The following is a 16,071-nucleotide window of genomic DNA, read 5'->3' as shown; positions in this document are numbered from 1 at the left end:
TATGCTTCAAGACTAGGTATAAAAATCCCTGTTGGTGAAGAGCTTGACAAAGTGGTTGCAGAATTTAAACACAAGTGGGGCTTTCCACAATGTGTTGGTGCAATTGATGGCTCGCACATTCCTGTCAAAGCCCCAATAGAATTCCATGCTGATTAATACAACAGCAAGGGCTGGTATTCTATTATTCTTCAAGGAGTTGTTGACAGCAGATACAGGTTCATTGATATAAATGTGGGATGGCCTGGTAAAGTTCATGATGCCAGAGTTTTTTCAAACTCTTCTATTTTCACAAAAGGTCAAAATAAAACTTTATTTCCAAAGGAACAATTTGCTGACATAGATGGTGTTAAAGCACCATTGTTCATCACTGCAGATGCTGCATATCCGCTTTTACCATGGGTGATGAAACCTTTCTCTGATAATGGCAGTCTTGGGCCAGAGAAAATGCATTTCAATTACAGATTAAGTAGGGCCAGAATGGTTGTGGAAAACGCCTTCGGCAGGTTAAAGGGAAGATGGAGATGTTTGTTAAAACAAAATGAAGTGAAAATTGAAAAGACGAATACAATAGTGTTTACTTGTTGTATATTACATAACATCTGTGAGCTTTTCAACGAAGAATTCGATACTGATTTGTACGAAAAGGAATCCTCCACTCAGCCAACTGGCGGTAATGACAGTAGAAGCCAATCATCACAGGATGCTGATTCTATCAGGAATGCACTGGTAAAATATTGTCAAGATGTGGATTTGTAGTAAACTCTTTTATGAAAAACAACTTTTGTATATTTGCTAGTAAGAACTTTTATCTATAAAAAACTTTTAAACATAACTAACATAACAACTTTATATATCAGCTAACGTTAGAACTTTTATCTATTAAAAACTTTAAAATATAAAGAGCATAACAACTTTACTATACTAACTAACATAAGAACAACAAACATCATTTTATGGATTACAATGGTTATATATACAGTAGATTGATAATATGTAGTTTTTTGTGTTTATTCTACAACGAAGTGTAATGCATTCCATCAGATGGAAGTTCTCCACTACTGGTAGAAGCAGATGGATTAGGATATTGGCTTCTCTGTTGTTGCTGAATATGTTGAAAACCTGGCATTTGTTGCTGGTAGGCAAAATTTGGACCACAATTAAAACTTTCAGCCACTCTCATAAACATATTCCCCATCATCTGCATCATATAGATTTCGTGTTGCTGTTCCTCTTTTCTTCTCTTCTCCTCTCTTTCATATTCACGACGTTGCCTCTCTTCTTCCATTTTAAAAAACCTGTCATCTGCTACTTGTTGCTGCTTTTGCATAATTTCAAAGGCAGTTGACATGAATGTCTCATTCCTGCTTTTTTTTTTTACTTTTTCCTCTTCTTGAGCTAAGAATATTCTCCTTATTGACAGGAGTTTCCTGATCTTCATTGGGCACTGTGGATGGCTTAGTTAAGGGTGGAGTTCCGTTGCTTGAGGTAGCTGTAGCTGCTGGTGAAGGAGCTGATGATGATGTTGTAGTTAATGAGCTCTCTATCTGATCCTGCTCAACCAAAGAGGCATTATTATCAAAATCAGGCTCCTCAGGGTCTTCCAGGGCAAACTCATCATCATCGATATCACCCTGAATTGAAGCTTGCTCACTGCTCTCGAATAAACTTGGAGGCCTAGTTATGGGCCTATCTCCCATAACCCTATCCATTTGGTCGAAATGCTTAAAAGTTTTTCGTGACCTTCCAGATAAGTTGTTATTGTCTTTCACTTTTTTATATGCTTTCTTTAGTTGTTTTATTTTTTCGCTGACTTGCTGGTACGAGCGGGTAAATCGGCCTTCACTTTCAGCTTCCAACCTCTTCGCAATCTTCTCAAAGACTGACCTCTTTCGGGAACAATTGTCTAGCTGTTGCTGTATTTTTTCGTCTGCCCATATACTTATCAACATTGAAACCTCATCAGAGGCCCAAGTCGATCCTTGAGAAATATTTCCTGAACTCATTTTTTCAATTTAAACTGTAAAAACCAGTGACGTCCTGACTGTATCGACTGTCGAGTGAAAACAAGAGAGAGAGCCTTGCTTGGCGCCGTTTTTGTTTTAAACGCGAGTGCGCATGTTCATTACAGAAACTAACCCGGGTTCGCCCCAGTTTCCCGCTTAGACTACACTTTCGAAAACTAACCCGGGTTACTTTTAAAACTAACCCACCTCGAGAGGTGGATTACTTTAACCCGGGTCGAACCCGGGTTAGTTGCATTTACACTACGAAAAACTAACCCGGGTTAGTTTGTGTAGTGTAAATAGGGCTTTATACTGTGCAAACTTTAACTCTTTGAATGCCCTAGGAAAGGCAGATTGATTGTCCCACTCTGTAACACAAATAACTAAAAAGATAAGCAACTGACATCAAATCAACTACAAGTATCTTGGGCCTTTCTAATTCGCTTCTCTCCCGCCGATTCATCAGCAAGCTCATCGCTCTCGTATTCGTCCACTTCCAACCAACTTTGAACTGCTAAATGTTCGAGAGGGCGATCAAGGGTGGATAATGTAATGATTTGAGTTATGGCTGTAATAGTAACAGGACTACAGGCTACGACAAGATCACATTCAGACTGATTTATTCAAATCACATGGCAGGCTTACAGGGTTGCTTGTTAGTCACGTGATGGCGTGACTACCATATAAGGACTACTCATAACATCCCCCTTTCAAGTTAAGCTATACAATAATTAATAATCTATGAATAATCATAATTAATCAATAGCATAATAAGGATAAGATATGAGGTGCTATGAGTCCATGATATAGTCCTTGTGCCAGACTGGTGCAGATTTGGCACGGCTAGATCTACGTGGCTCTTCTGGAGTGATCACTACATTTTCACTTTCGAAGGTGCTATCTAGCATATCATCCTTACTGACATACAGTGGTGGTTCCCTAGATGCATTAAGCGCGCGCCTATTTCTGCGATACTCCCTCCCAGTTTGATCTGTTATCACATAGGACCTGGGAGTGTTGTGAACTCCACTGACACAACCAGGACTGTAATTCTTCTCCCCAGGTTTCTGAAACCTTATCATATCCCCCTCCTTCAATGGGGGTATGGGCTTTGATCCCTTATCATAGTACTCTTTTGTTTTCAATTGCCGATCCTGTAGCTGTATGCGGATGTCATCATGCACAGTGGGGAGAAGGGCTCTAGGGTGCATGGGGAGGGTTGTACGTACCTGATGACTGAAAAGCATCTGGTTAGGAGAGTATGGAAAATTACTTACCTGAGTGTTGCGATAGACCATTAGACCTTCATGTAGATTGCATCCCTTACCTAGGATTCCCTTTACAATCCCTACTGCTTTCTCTGCCAGGCCATTGGACTGGCTGTATAAAGGACTAGTAGGAATAACTCTAAATCCACATCGACTGGCGTATTCGTGCATTTCTTCTGCATTAAAAGGGTTGTTATCAGCTGTGAGCGTTTCAGGGTATCCATGTCTAGAAAAAATTTCGGTCAGCGCCTTGATAACATGTCCAGCTTTTTTTCCACTCATGTTCACTGCTTCTATATACTTGGAATAGTAGTCAATGACCACCAGGTAGAGCTTCCCTTGATACTCACCAATGTCTGATGCAATGTGTTGCCATGGCAACAGTGGTACCTCCCTGAGCTGCATTGGCTCTTTCTGCTGTTTTCTCTGTAAACTTAAACACTTGTCACATTTTGTTATCATTTCGGAGATGTCGGCACTAAGACCCGGCCAGTATACCGCGGCCCGTGCTCTAGCCTTACTTTTCTCTATACCAAAATGGCCCTTGTGTATTTGTTGGAGAATTTGCGGTCTCCATGTGACTGGAATAACTATTCGCTGGTCCTTCATGACAAGCCCATCTAACAGGTGTAGGTCATGACGCACATTCCAGTAGGGTCTAAGTTGCACTGGAACACTTTGTCTGTTTTGCGGCCACCCTTCCCTTATATACTTACCAAGAAGTAACATGTCCTGGTCCTTGCCTGTTATTTCTTGGAGCTGTGAGAGCTTCGTGTCTGAGACAGGCAGGTCTGTCATAATACAATGGACCATGTGCTCCATTTCGTCATGCATGTCATTAGTTTGGGTTTGGGCTTCTGTGTCATATGCTCTGGATAAGGTGTCGGCTATGTATAGGTATTTGCCTGGCACGTGACGGACAGAAGTGTGGTATTTTTGGAGTCTCAGCCTCATTCGCTGTAGACGGGGAGGCACTTTGTGCAGCGGTTTCCTAAAGATGGACTCTAAAGGTTTATGGTCAGTCATAACATCAATATCTGCCCCATAGGTATACATATTGAATCTCTCGCATCCAAATACAATTGCCAGCAACTCCTTCTCTATTTGTGCATAGTTTTGCTCTGCACTAGTCAGGGCCCTGGAGGCATATGCTACAGGTTGACCATTCTGGAGCAAACAGGCTCCAAGTCCACTCTTTGAGGCGTCAACCCGCAAGGTGGTAGGTAAGTGTATATCATAGAATCTAAGTACTGGTTTGCTTGTGAGTGCTGTCTTTAGCTTAGCTAATGCTGCATCATGCTCTGGGTGCCAGGCCCAGGCTGCCTCCTTCCTCAGGAGCATTCTCAATGGGGCAGTCAATTCAGCCATGCTGGGTATGTACTTTGATAAATAGTTGATCATTCCCAGCAATCTCTGTAAATCCTTTTTACACTGTGGGACAGGCATCTTCAAAATGGCTGATACTTTAGCAGGATCTGGCGTGAACCCGTTATTACTGACCACCTCCCCCATATAGCTTACCTTGTCTAGCCGGTACTGTATCTTGGATTTGTTGAATCTGATGTTGCATTCCCTGGCTCTCTCAAGCACCTTGTGTAGGGCTCTGTCATGCTCGGCTGTCGTTTTTCCTGCAATAATAATGTCATCATAAACAGGAAGCACACCTTCTATGTCACCAAAATGCTCCTCTACCATTTTTTGTGCCACTTCACTAGCACATGAAATTCCAAATGGCATTCTACAAAACCGGAACCTACCAAAGGGCGTGTTAAATGTGCAGAGTAATGATGCTGCATCACTCAGCTTCTTATGCCAATAGCAACTGGACATATCTACAACTGTAAATACCGTACACCCATTAAGGGTGCTTGATATTTTCTCGATTGAAGGCGGTTTATAATCTTCCCTTACAATGGCTTCATTTAAATCAGGGGGGTCTAGGCATAGTCTAAGGGATTTATCTTTCTTCTCTACAATAACAAGGTTACTCACCCATTCAACTGGCTCGTTGACCTTTTTGATTACCTCCCGTTGCTCAAGGTCATTGATGGTGGTTTTTAACTGCTCTATCAAACGCAGTGGAACATTTCGTTGGTGCTGAATTGTAGGTCTTGCGCCCTCTTTGAGGCAGATATCATACTCACCCTCAACACATCCCAGACCTGTGAAAACATCCTCAAACTGATCCAGGAGGTTGCGTGGCTGCTCTAGCGCATCTATGCTAAGACCTTGCGCTCGCGCACCACCACTAAATGTGATTAAACCTAATTTCAGACACGTTTCTACGCCTAAAATGGGTCTAACATTGTGCTCTACTATATAATACTCAACTGCGATTGGGCTCTCTTGCCCTTGGACAAGTGTATCTATATAGCATTTGCCTACAGTTTTTAGGGGGTTTCCTCCGAAAGCTCGTAGTTTGAGTGCTGTTTGTTCGATCGTGCAGTCAAGTTCTTTCGCAACCGCTTCCGGGATCACGTTACATTCTGCGCCGCTGTCTAATTTGAAAGTCACGTTCTTCCCATTCAAACTCAGGCACTGTTCCACACACTTTATCTTGTTGCTACTTTTGATCTCTTCGATGTAAAGGCTCTCGATTTCTTTGTACAGGTTGTTTGGGTCTTGCTGCTCTTGTAACTCGACCTCGCGGATAGCTCTAGAAGCACCACGCTGTTGTTGATGTGCTTGCGGTTGGGGGAGTTTCCTCGTGCAACAGCGGGCGAAGTGATTTTTCTCCTTGCACCGATGACAGGTTGCGTTGTATGCTGTGCAATTCCCCCGATCGTGTTGCAGCCCACAAAATCTGCATTTGAAGCTCTGTCCCTTGTTCTGATTCTGTGTCGGAGCTCTTGCGTTTAGCGAATCAATTTCCTTGATTTCCTGTGACTGCTCTGGCCTCGTGATCAACTTCGATTGCTCAATCGCCTGCTCTGAAGCTCGGCACAGATTTATGGCTGTCGTGAGGGTTAAATCCGGTTCACGGAGGAGTCGCTCCCTCAGCGTAGGGCTGTTGGTTCCAAGAACGATTTGATCACGTATGAGCGAGTCCTTTATTACACCAAAGTCGCACAGCGCGGCCTTGCGTCTCAACTCGGTTAGAAATGTATCGAACTGCCGTTCCCCTTGAGTGGTTGTTCGGAAAATGTACCTCTCATAGGTTACATTCGTGCGCGGCATACAATAATCCTTTAGGGCCTTCAGGGTGTCTTTGACCTTTCTCTCTGCTATCGCCTCTGGTATTCCTGGTAGCGTCTTTAAAACTCTTCGAGCTTTCAGCCCCACTATACTGTAAAGTGTGGCCACTTGGACCTTCTCCTCCTTTGTTGTTAGCCCACTCGATATCTCGTACAGCTCCCAGCTCTCTTCAAACTCTCTCCATGCTTCCGCTAAATTCCGACTATCCATGTCTAGTTCTGGCGGTGGCTTGATTTTCTCCATATCTATGATTATTGTCGCCCTTGACCTCCGACTCCTGGTACCATGTAATGATTTGAGTTATGGCTGTAATAGTAACAGGACTACAGGCTACGACAAGATCACATTCAGACTGATTTATTCAAATCACATGGCAGGCTTACAGGGTTGCTTGTTAGTCACGTGATGGCGTGACTACCATATAAGGACTACTCATAACAGATAATGACCATTAGTAGTAGGCAGTCTTCGGACAGTCAGTGTCCATGACATCAGCGCGATGAAAGTTGACATTTCTTTCCAGGCGCTAGCCTGGGCATAAAATATGGAGAGACTGGTTTGCCCAACTCCCAGAATCCCCCTCTCGGTCTTGCTGATAGGGTCCAAAGGAAAGACATAGCCAATACGTTTGGTACCAGGTCGACTGCAGGAGTTGCCAGCGACTGATAAGACAGGCTGCCTAACGGGGCTCCACTCCGGGTTTTCTGTAGGGGTTTGCTCCCTTAGCCTTTCCCACAACGGGTATAGCCGCAAGGCAGCGGAGGTTTGGAATCAGGGTTTTCCTTCCCCTAGGTGGACTGGTTTGGCGAATATGCAAATTTCCCGCCAAGGATGTACTCCTAGGGTCCAGTTGATCGGGACCGGGGGACCCTATCAACTACAAAAACGGTAATGTCGGTCGGTGGATCATGCCCCGGTACTACCAAAGATGTAAAGCCATGCTTAGACCATTTTTCAATAGGGATCTTCGACCTGGAATGTCCAGGTGGTGTGAGAGATCGATGTTTAGGTACTAGAGCTTGACCGCCTATGAGAGTGAATTATCTCTGTAAATATACATGATAGCTCGAAGATTTGTAGTCTTGTCGACGGAGGAGCCTCAGATAGGGTGAGATTCCATTTTTAGGTTGGGTAGTAAGGTTGCTGAAAACCACTAGATCTGATAATCGCAGAGCAAGCAAAAACATGGCCGCCATATTCAACGCCTGTGCATCTGTGACTACTACCAATAAAATATTCAATGCCAAAAGTGCATTTTTTTGCTTTTGCATTCTTTCCTTCGGTGTCCTTGGGAAAGTCACCCAAAGCACAGTCCTCTTTTCTTGCATATATCTTCTTTCTCTTTCATAGTTTCTTGGGTCAGTTCATTCATCACGTGGTTCTTGTGCGAGGGCTTACATACCGTACATTTGCTGTCAGTGGGCTTTGCCCGGGCATCGGTTTGCTTCGGTTGGTTTTCGTTTCCCTTTGAGGCGAGTGCGGTACCTCTAGGTCCTCTCACATTTCTTTTCTGGCTCTCTTCCTTTCGCGTCAACTCTTCCAGGCCCTTGCGGGTTAACACTGGATGATTTGCGTCTTTAGAAGCTTCTTGCCCAAGGTCCATCAAGTCAGCGAAGGTGTATCGGCCCTTTATTTCTTCTACCTTTTTTGTAATCAGCTATTTCGGTTATTTCTCTGATAACTGAAAATGTTTCAGTTCGCTTAGGTACTCCACGGGTTTCATTGTCTCATGAGTCATTATGAGAAAGTCTCTGTAATCTTGAAGTTCTTCTTTTGTTTCTGGTAGGCGTTGCTGGTCCTAAGACCCAGTAGGCCAGAAATCATTTCCCCTGCGGCACCTGCGATGTATGCACCGAGGTACTACAACTTATGGCTCGGATTTGACGCTTCTTCATCGATTAGGTGCTCTCCACTTTTGGGTAATCTAATATATTCCCGTCAAAGACTGGGGGCCTGGGCCTGGGTACTGGTTACTTTTGGATGTATTCGCAGGTTACACAGGAAGTATGTACGACGCCAGGGTTTACAAGAACTCGCGCATCGGGATGGGATATTAAACCATATATACTCGGGGACAGTGCTTACCCCATATCAAGATTTCATATTAGACCATAGCCAGAGACTACGAACAATTCGCGAGAATAAGAGTTACCTCAAGTAACTCGTATGGAATTCATGAACAAAATAGAATGACATTAGTTCTACTTCATCTTTACTGTTAAAACATCATCGTTCTTGTTTAATAATACAAACAATAATTTCCTTTATTGAGATTTTAGTATGATTATTAATTATATAAGATTATACAGTAATGAAATCTTTTTTTCTCTATATTGTTTATACATATTTAAAAAAATCGGAACTTTTAAATACAATTTTTGTTGAATTTATCAATTTTTATCAGAAATAAAAAGTCAACAGGAGTATTAAAAATATATCAATAGGTGTATAGTGTTTTATAAAAAATGTGTTCAGTGTTCATAAACAGGAACTTTATTTACAAATGTCACTGCTTTTCAATTTCACTGCAGAATGGTTTCTCCTGCTACTTCTTCATTGCTGTAAGGAAGCCAGTCATAAACTGGTTCATAAGCTGGAGTTGCTGGCTTTGATTTTTCTCCATGCTTTCCAGCACTCCAGCTAGTTTCTCCCCTTGCTCCTTAACCGCATTTAAACTTTCGCGGAAAAAGGCCCCCTCTTTTATCTCCTCCTATACTGCAAGTCTTGATGCACTAGCGTTGCCGCTTCGCCTTCTTTTTCGCTCGTCGCGGGCGTCTTTTAGCTGTTGTCTCCTTTTCTTTACAAACCCAAAGTCCTTAGCTTTATCGCATTTAGCTCATTTCGCCTTTTGTACGCCTGAGGCTAGCGTTACAGTGTCGTCAAAGTCCTTAGCTTCATCGCATTTAGCTCATTTCGCCGTAAGGAAAAATTTAGCTGCTTGCAATTTTCTGGGACAGTTGGAGAAACCAGTGAATCATCAGATGCAGTACAGCCTTCACCTGAAGCTTTTTCTTCACACATTATCCCATCCTCACCAACAGATGGCCAAAATGGTATCAATGACAGATCCAAAGCAAATGTATCAACAACATCATCAGACGAAGTAGAGCTTTTGAGCCCTCCGCATTACCAGGCCACTAGCCTTGTAAAAGAGACCAGTAGTTCATCTTCAAATGCAGTGAATAATCCATCACCAAATGCTGTCCAGGTTATTTCTTGGCTCTCCAGAAAGGAAAGAAAATAGCGATGAAGATAACTCTGATGAAAATGAAAAAAAATTAAATGCATCTCGGGAGACACTTCACAGGCCACGCTAAAAACGACGCGTTGTCAAGGTAAAATCAAAGTCGGCTTCACGTGTGCAATACCGCAAGATCGTCTCGATCTAACCTTCACGCTAGGTTTTCTGATTATTGCTTCATTGAAGTGATGACGTCACCACCACAGGCAACCCCCCCACACAGTAAGAACAATAAGACCGTAAGGCATCTCAGGAGACACTTCACAGGCCACGCTAAAAACGACGCGTTGTCAAGGTAAAATCAAAGTCGGCTTCACGTGTGCGATATTACTTTAAATTTCCATCAACATGTGCTGAATGTTGGGACATGGTACAAGTTGGACATTTCATTAAGTTCTTTCCTTCTATTTGCCATATCTTATACTGTGCAAACTTCAACTCTTTGAATGCCCTAGGAAAGACAGATTGATTGTCCCACTCTGTAACACAAATAACTAAAAAGATAAGCAACTGACATCAAATCAACTACAAGTATCTTGGGCCTTTCTAATTCGCTTCTCTCCCGCCGATTCATCAGCAAGCTCATCGCTCTCGTATTTGTCCACTTGCAACCAACTTTGAACTGCTAAATGTTCGAGAGGGCGATCAAGGGTGGATAATGACCTGTAACGCCTGAGGCTAGCGTTACAGTGTCGTCTTTGCTTCTCGCATCGGCTTGTACAGAGGCAACGTTGGCTGGCTAATTAGCAGTTTCCTGTTCGTTTTCGGATTTCGCCGAGTCCTGGATGTGGTGAAATGTTACCACATCTCGGCAGCCAAGGACACCATCAAACTCTTTGTAGTTGGGGGAATTCTTTTCGGTGGCTGCCTTGTATTTGTCATTTAAATGTTTAATTCTTCTTTTACACTGCTCTATTGTCACCTTCTTTATTCTCGAGACCTCCCGCGTGATCTCCTTCCAAACTTTCCTTGCATCCTTCGACTCCAATCGTGTTGGACAAGAAGGGCCTGGTCCTCGTCCGACCATTTGTCATACGATCTTCCAGGTCTTTGCTTTTCCGTATCTGTTCCGTTGTTTTCCGTTCTCCTAAAGTTGGGAATAGGAGGACGGATGACTATGCTCTTTAGATTGCGCAAATGAAGTTGATCACGCGTGCGAAGTAAATTACTGCAAATTCCCTCTTGCGGTGCTTTGCTCGCCGACTTGTTCTCTGGTTTCTCCACGGAACTGGTTAAAGAAGTACCTTGGAGGGTAAATATTTTGCGCAGACAGCGATTGACTGTTCATCACGGGTGGCCAGATTGTTGGAAATTAGGGATTTTGGTAGGGATTCATCTCTAGCTTTAACACGTGTGTGGCGATCGAAGGCCTAGCGAAAAAATAGCGAAGGTTGCTATTTGAGACCATTTACGTTTTTTGTGTGAGTGACTTTATTATAATATTAAAAAAAGTTGCCCTGATATAAGGCATTTGTCCTGCCCCCGAGCAGGACATCGGCTCCTTTGATGTTTTGTCCCAATCGGTGAATTTGTTGCGTTGTGTAAAAACATAGGTCACACTTGGCATCATATCACATAACATATCACGGACATCTGTCAGTTTTTGGGCTTATCTAAACAGAGATGTCCTGAACATCTTGCTAGTGCGACCGGGCTCTATGGCTGCTATCCTGGAGTGTGGTGTCGTTGGCTACATCTCTGCTGAGATCTCGTCTTGTAGGAGGCGGAACTTGATTTGGCTGCTGACCGAGCACAACCAGGAACTCAGAGTCCTCATCTTCTGATGAAGGGATATCCTTCTTTGTCGTTTATGGCCTTGTCCTGGCGATAGTGGAAGCCGGTGCCTTGTCTCCTTGTTCATCAGAGTGAGCCACAGGACACGATTGCAGCACCACTCTGTGGACCCTCTTTACACCACCGCCATATGTTGGCTTTACTGCATATGTACCTTCGTATACCATGGGTAGTTCCTCCACAACGAACATAGTCGGTTCCCAGGCATCTTGTATTATACTTCATCTCTGGGCCCTCTTGCGTAAATACAACAACTAATAGTGGAGGCGCATAGTTTTTCTGATCATGATGCACCTTTCTATCTTGCGCAGCCGCCCTCAACGTCTACCCCGCTTTTTTCCAAGCATACCTCAAGTATGATCAAGAGTATCCGACCTACAGACTTCAGAAATCCGAATTTTTGGTCGACAGCCGCAAGTTTTCCCCTCCTCCCCAAAAGAAGAATTTGTGAATTAGCGAAAAAAAATGAGTACGATACTAGGACGAACGCATCAAACATTACATTTTATTGTAATAAAATAATCTGTTAACAATTTCGCTGTTTTTTTTTTTTTTTTACAGATGAAAGTAATATACTTCTTTTAACAATGGATGGGGGGTCTGTCCGGTATTCAAGAATGAAAGGATGATATCAGAACTCTATTGCTTGCTGTTTTTCACGTTGTACAGACGGACAGCTGATTTGTTCAGCTCAAGGAGCTCTGGCGTCGGCTTGAACTCGAAATACTCGATATACTGCGTGCGCTCCTCGGTATCGATTTTTGCACCATTGAAAAACATCTTTCACGGTCTGCATTGCTTGCCGGCAAAGCCAGGAGAGCTCTTACGAGGATGAGGAGATTGTGGAATGGTGAGGTTGGAGAGGCTACCTGCTTCACATCATGCATGCGTGCCCAAAATTCATCGAAATCGTGTACCAGTGGAAGATCTACTGCATCTGCCAGCTGAAAATTGACTGCTTCTGTTCTCAATTCATTTAGCTTTTCTGTCAGTCCAAGCTGTGGAAATTGTTTTGCAAGACAAACAACAGCGTCTGGTAGGTCCTTGTAGGTGCATCTTTCTGTCGGGCCGAGAATGCGAAGATCGCACAACAGGGTAGAGTGAAAAGTAAACTTCTTGAAAATGGTAAACACAAACTTGACGTAGAACTGCCGGATGTAAAGATAAAATCATTCCACCTCTTGATCCATCCCTTCCTCGCGTAGGCTGTTCGCTAAGGTTTTTTGCATTCTCACCAGCTGCCACTGCATCGTCTTCAAGCTAGTTCGCTTCATCTTGGTATGGTGTTTGAGTAATATCATCATTGTTGATCACATTTGTTAGCTTTCTCATCTCGGCGTGTAGTTAATGGATGGTTGTGTAACTGGTAGCTTGAAACGCAACACTAAAGACATTGGCTGTTGGGAGAAAAAAATGCAAGAACAACAAGTACATCTTAGTTTCATCATTCAACTACTTTGTGGTGCGCACTCGCCCTTGCTTTTCAGAGTCTGCATGACTTTGAAAGTAGGATACTAAAGCTGGCCAAGCTGCATTGTCCTGTTGAATCAGCTGTCTTTCTTTTCCTGGTAAGGGATTATAAAGCTGTCCTTTCCATAATTAAACCTCCTTTTTTGCATGCTCCCTTAAACGTTTGTATGCAGTTGATCCGACACATGTTTTTTTTTCCGTGGAAGAAGCTTAGATAGTTTAGGCATTTCATATGATTGATCGTCTGCTGCATCTTAACTTGTTGGTTAAAAATTGTATCTTGGGATTGTTGGTCGGGAATGATAGTACTTGCTTGCATCTTCTTAACAACACAATAGTTGATATTGAAGAATGGTATATGCTTGTATGACGTTGGCAGCTGATTAAAACCCCAGTCTGAATGCATAAACACCATAATAAAATGCTTGCATGGAAGATGGTGTTTCGCCAGTCTTGGCATTCACATTTTGACAAGCTAGTCTCATTTTCAAATGATAGTTCATACCATTTTGATTTTGTAGGGTCGCAGACATCCTGGATTTTCACAGAAAATCTTCCAGTTACATGATCTTTCAACACCACGTTTGGTGGTTCTGTGTCATTGATGTGTATAATCTTTTCATACAGTGAACCACAAAAAAAGCCTGGTCTATCACGATAGTCTGGAATTTCATCATATTTTCTGTGAAGACTGGAAGTACATATATTGCTTTCAATATACCAGATTAACTATTAGACAGTACAGCTACATTCATGGACAAGTGTTTTAGTATTAATCGACTCACATAAAAATCACACTCCAATAAATGATGATTTTAATAATACTAATTAATATTGTTTTTGTGAAAAAATTTTTAACTCAAATTCTCCGCTAACTTGAACCAAATTCTGTTTCCCAAGGATTTGGCAATGCGAAAAAAACCAGCCGTTGCTGGTATTGACAAACACAAGAACTTTGTCTTTCCTGAATGCCCAAACCCATCTCTGAAATTAATGGCATGAACATATTATTTTGATCTTATTAATGATCTTTATTCTCTACTAGGGGGTTGCAAAACCTTTCTTTGCAGGAATAGCATCAGAAAAAAATATTTCATTACAGAGAATTTCATTACTCGATCGGTGTCTCTGCAGCATTGGATCTCCTACGCTGTCAGTAAATTGGTTACGCTAATCACGCCTGATCTCTGCTCGGTTTCGCAGTTGGGTCACTTGCTTCAATCCTCCTCAGAAGCTCGCACAATGCGTGCGAGAAAGCTCAGATACTTTACCCCTCTTTTTGCTTGCGCTCGTAAAATGGTCGAAGAACTTGGTAAGGATCATGTAAGGAATGCATGTGATAGGATATCAAATATCTTATCTGGCGTGTCGCGCTCCGAGATTGGTCTGATTAGAATTTTTTCCCTGAGTTGGCCGTCAAGGTGGCTGAGGACAAAATCTGCCGCCTGTTTCCCATTTAAATTTCTCAACTCTTGTATCTCCTCCGCGTTTTCTTTAAATTCCTCTATCTCCGGGGCGCTCGTTTGGCCGTCAAACTTCTTCAGCTTTCGTCGCGTGACGTAGACTACCGCGTTCCCAGGGTTCTTTAGCTGCTGTACCTCGTTTTCTAATCGCGTTACGATTTCCTCCCAATTTCGACCGTTTTTTGAACTTGTCGGTTGGTTCGGGTATGCTGGAGGACCCTGGCCATCACCGCCTTTATTTTGTTTCTTAGTACTCATTTTTGCTGTAGCGTGATGTTTTTTCCAGACATTAAACGAACGTTACCCTGCTCGCAGCTTCCTTGTAACTTTATGCGATTATGTCCTTTTTGATTACGACTCCTGAAATGGCGGCGAGAGCTGAAATAACAGCAATTAAACTTAACTACTGAACGCGAACTTGAATTTTTTTTACAATGATCAAACATAATCATTCCCATAATCATAGAACCATCTAATATTGCAAGCCATTGGATTAAAATATCATCATTACCAACAAGCTAAATATAGGACTGTAATTGACCCCGTAGATACATTAACGTGTAAACGCGTTCTTTAGAACTCTACCAGCACTTATAAAGTACAAGATCCACGGCTAACACTGCAGTTGCTGCCGCTAAAACTCTATTTAACATCAGTCCTTAATGATAAATGTGAATAAGCTAAAGCCGAGATAACGCTAAACATGTATGGCGCCATGAGATGTGAAATACCATTCCACAATCGAGGTGCAGCGATTGAAAATGAACGATTACCAAAAGCTCTGCCTCCTGTCTTTCAGTTCGTACAATCCTGAAATCAGTATCATCTTTGCCAGGCGTCTGTCCTCTCTTGCATCTTGTTTGGACTTTCGTTTTCTTTTCTTTCCTGTCATTTTTTAATCAGTTGTCGGAGTTGGCTTGCTTGTCAATATGATTGGTTTTCCCTTATTTCTGTCCATTTTATATTAGGTGTCGGAGTTGGCTTGCTTGTCAATATGATTGGTTTTCCCTTATTTCTGTCCATTTTATATTAGGTGTCGGAGTTGGCTTGCTTGTTAATATGATTGTGGTTTTCCCAGTCCAATTTACTCTGGGATGATATTAACTTTGTTAAAGTAAACCACATCGATGCTTCAGGAAGACTCGAGGAGGTCAACATAAAGGTCTCCGTTATGTGACTACGACAGCTCGTTCACAATGGTAAACGGAAGGGTTTGGTTTCTTTACAACCACCAATACTTGAGGCAGGCATGTAGAGGGCACATTCCGCGGGTTCTATTCATGGCCGTATCTTGAAGGAGGGCTTTACTGGCAAGTGCATATACTTTGGTATCTGGTCTATGCTTGATTGTCACCGTTGCATGGTCCTTCCAAAGACAGTTTTGTCATGGAAATACAAAGGAGTTTTTCTGTCACCAAAGGAGATTGCATTTTTTGCAATGTTGCAAATTTTTCGAGCATGGTAATTTCTTTGCTTCCCAAAGTTGAAATGGCAAGTCTTTGTAGCACCATTTTTTGGATTTATTTTTCTTGAGATGTGGTGGAGTCCAAGAAGGCGAAACTTGCTTTTCTTATAGTTATCTTTTTTGTTCATATGCTTTGCATTGTTCTCTTAATGCTTTGCATTGTTCTTTTCGT

The 16,071-nt window shown here is 42.5% G+C and overlaps 2 protein-coding genes and 1 pseudogene across 2 annotated transcripts; 1 reads left to right on the top strand and 2 right to left on the bottom strand.

The window, feature by feature from the left end:
* Window positions 1–778, top strand: LOC125559109 (annotated as a pseudogene).
* A 6-nt stretch (window positions 779–784) lies between these two features.
* Window positions 785–2,233, bottom strand: LOC116614300 (myb-like protein Q). The gene is given in 2 exon segments (XM_032375153.2): window positions 785–1,357; window positions 1,359–2,233. Coding segments are annotated over 2 exon segments (990 nt in total). The 5' UTR covers window positions 2,004–2,233; the 3' UTR covers window positions 785–1,012.
* A 918-nt stretch (window positions 2,234–3,151) lies between these two features.
* On the bottom strand, window positions 3,152–8,748 carry LOC125559128 (uncharacterized protein K02A2.6-like). Its single transcript, XM_048721114.1, has 2 exons — window positions 3,622–8,748; window positions 3,152–3,497 (listed from the first exon to the last, which is right to left on the bottom strand). Exons 1-2 carry the CDS (start codon window positions 6,707–6,709, stop codon window positions 3,352–3,354), a joined length of 3,234 nt encoding a protein of 1,077 aa, XP_048577071.1. The 5' UTR covers window positions 6,710–8,748; the 3' UTR covers window positions 3,152–3,351.
* Window positions 8,749–16,071: the final 7,323 nt, after the last annotated feature.

Source organism: Nematostella vectensis, chromosome 13, assembly GCF_932526225.1.
Source record: "Nematostella vectensis chromosome 13, jaNemVect1.1, whole genome shotgun sequence".
NCBI classification, from domain to species: domain Eukaryota; kingdom Metazoa; phylum Cnidaria; class Anthozoa; order Actiniaria; family Edwardsiidae; genus Nematostella; species Nematostella vectensis.
The sequence above is the reverse complement of the archived record's forward strand: the minus strand, read 5'-3'. Positions and strand labels throughout refer to the sequence as shown.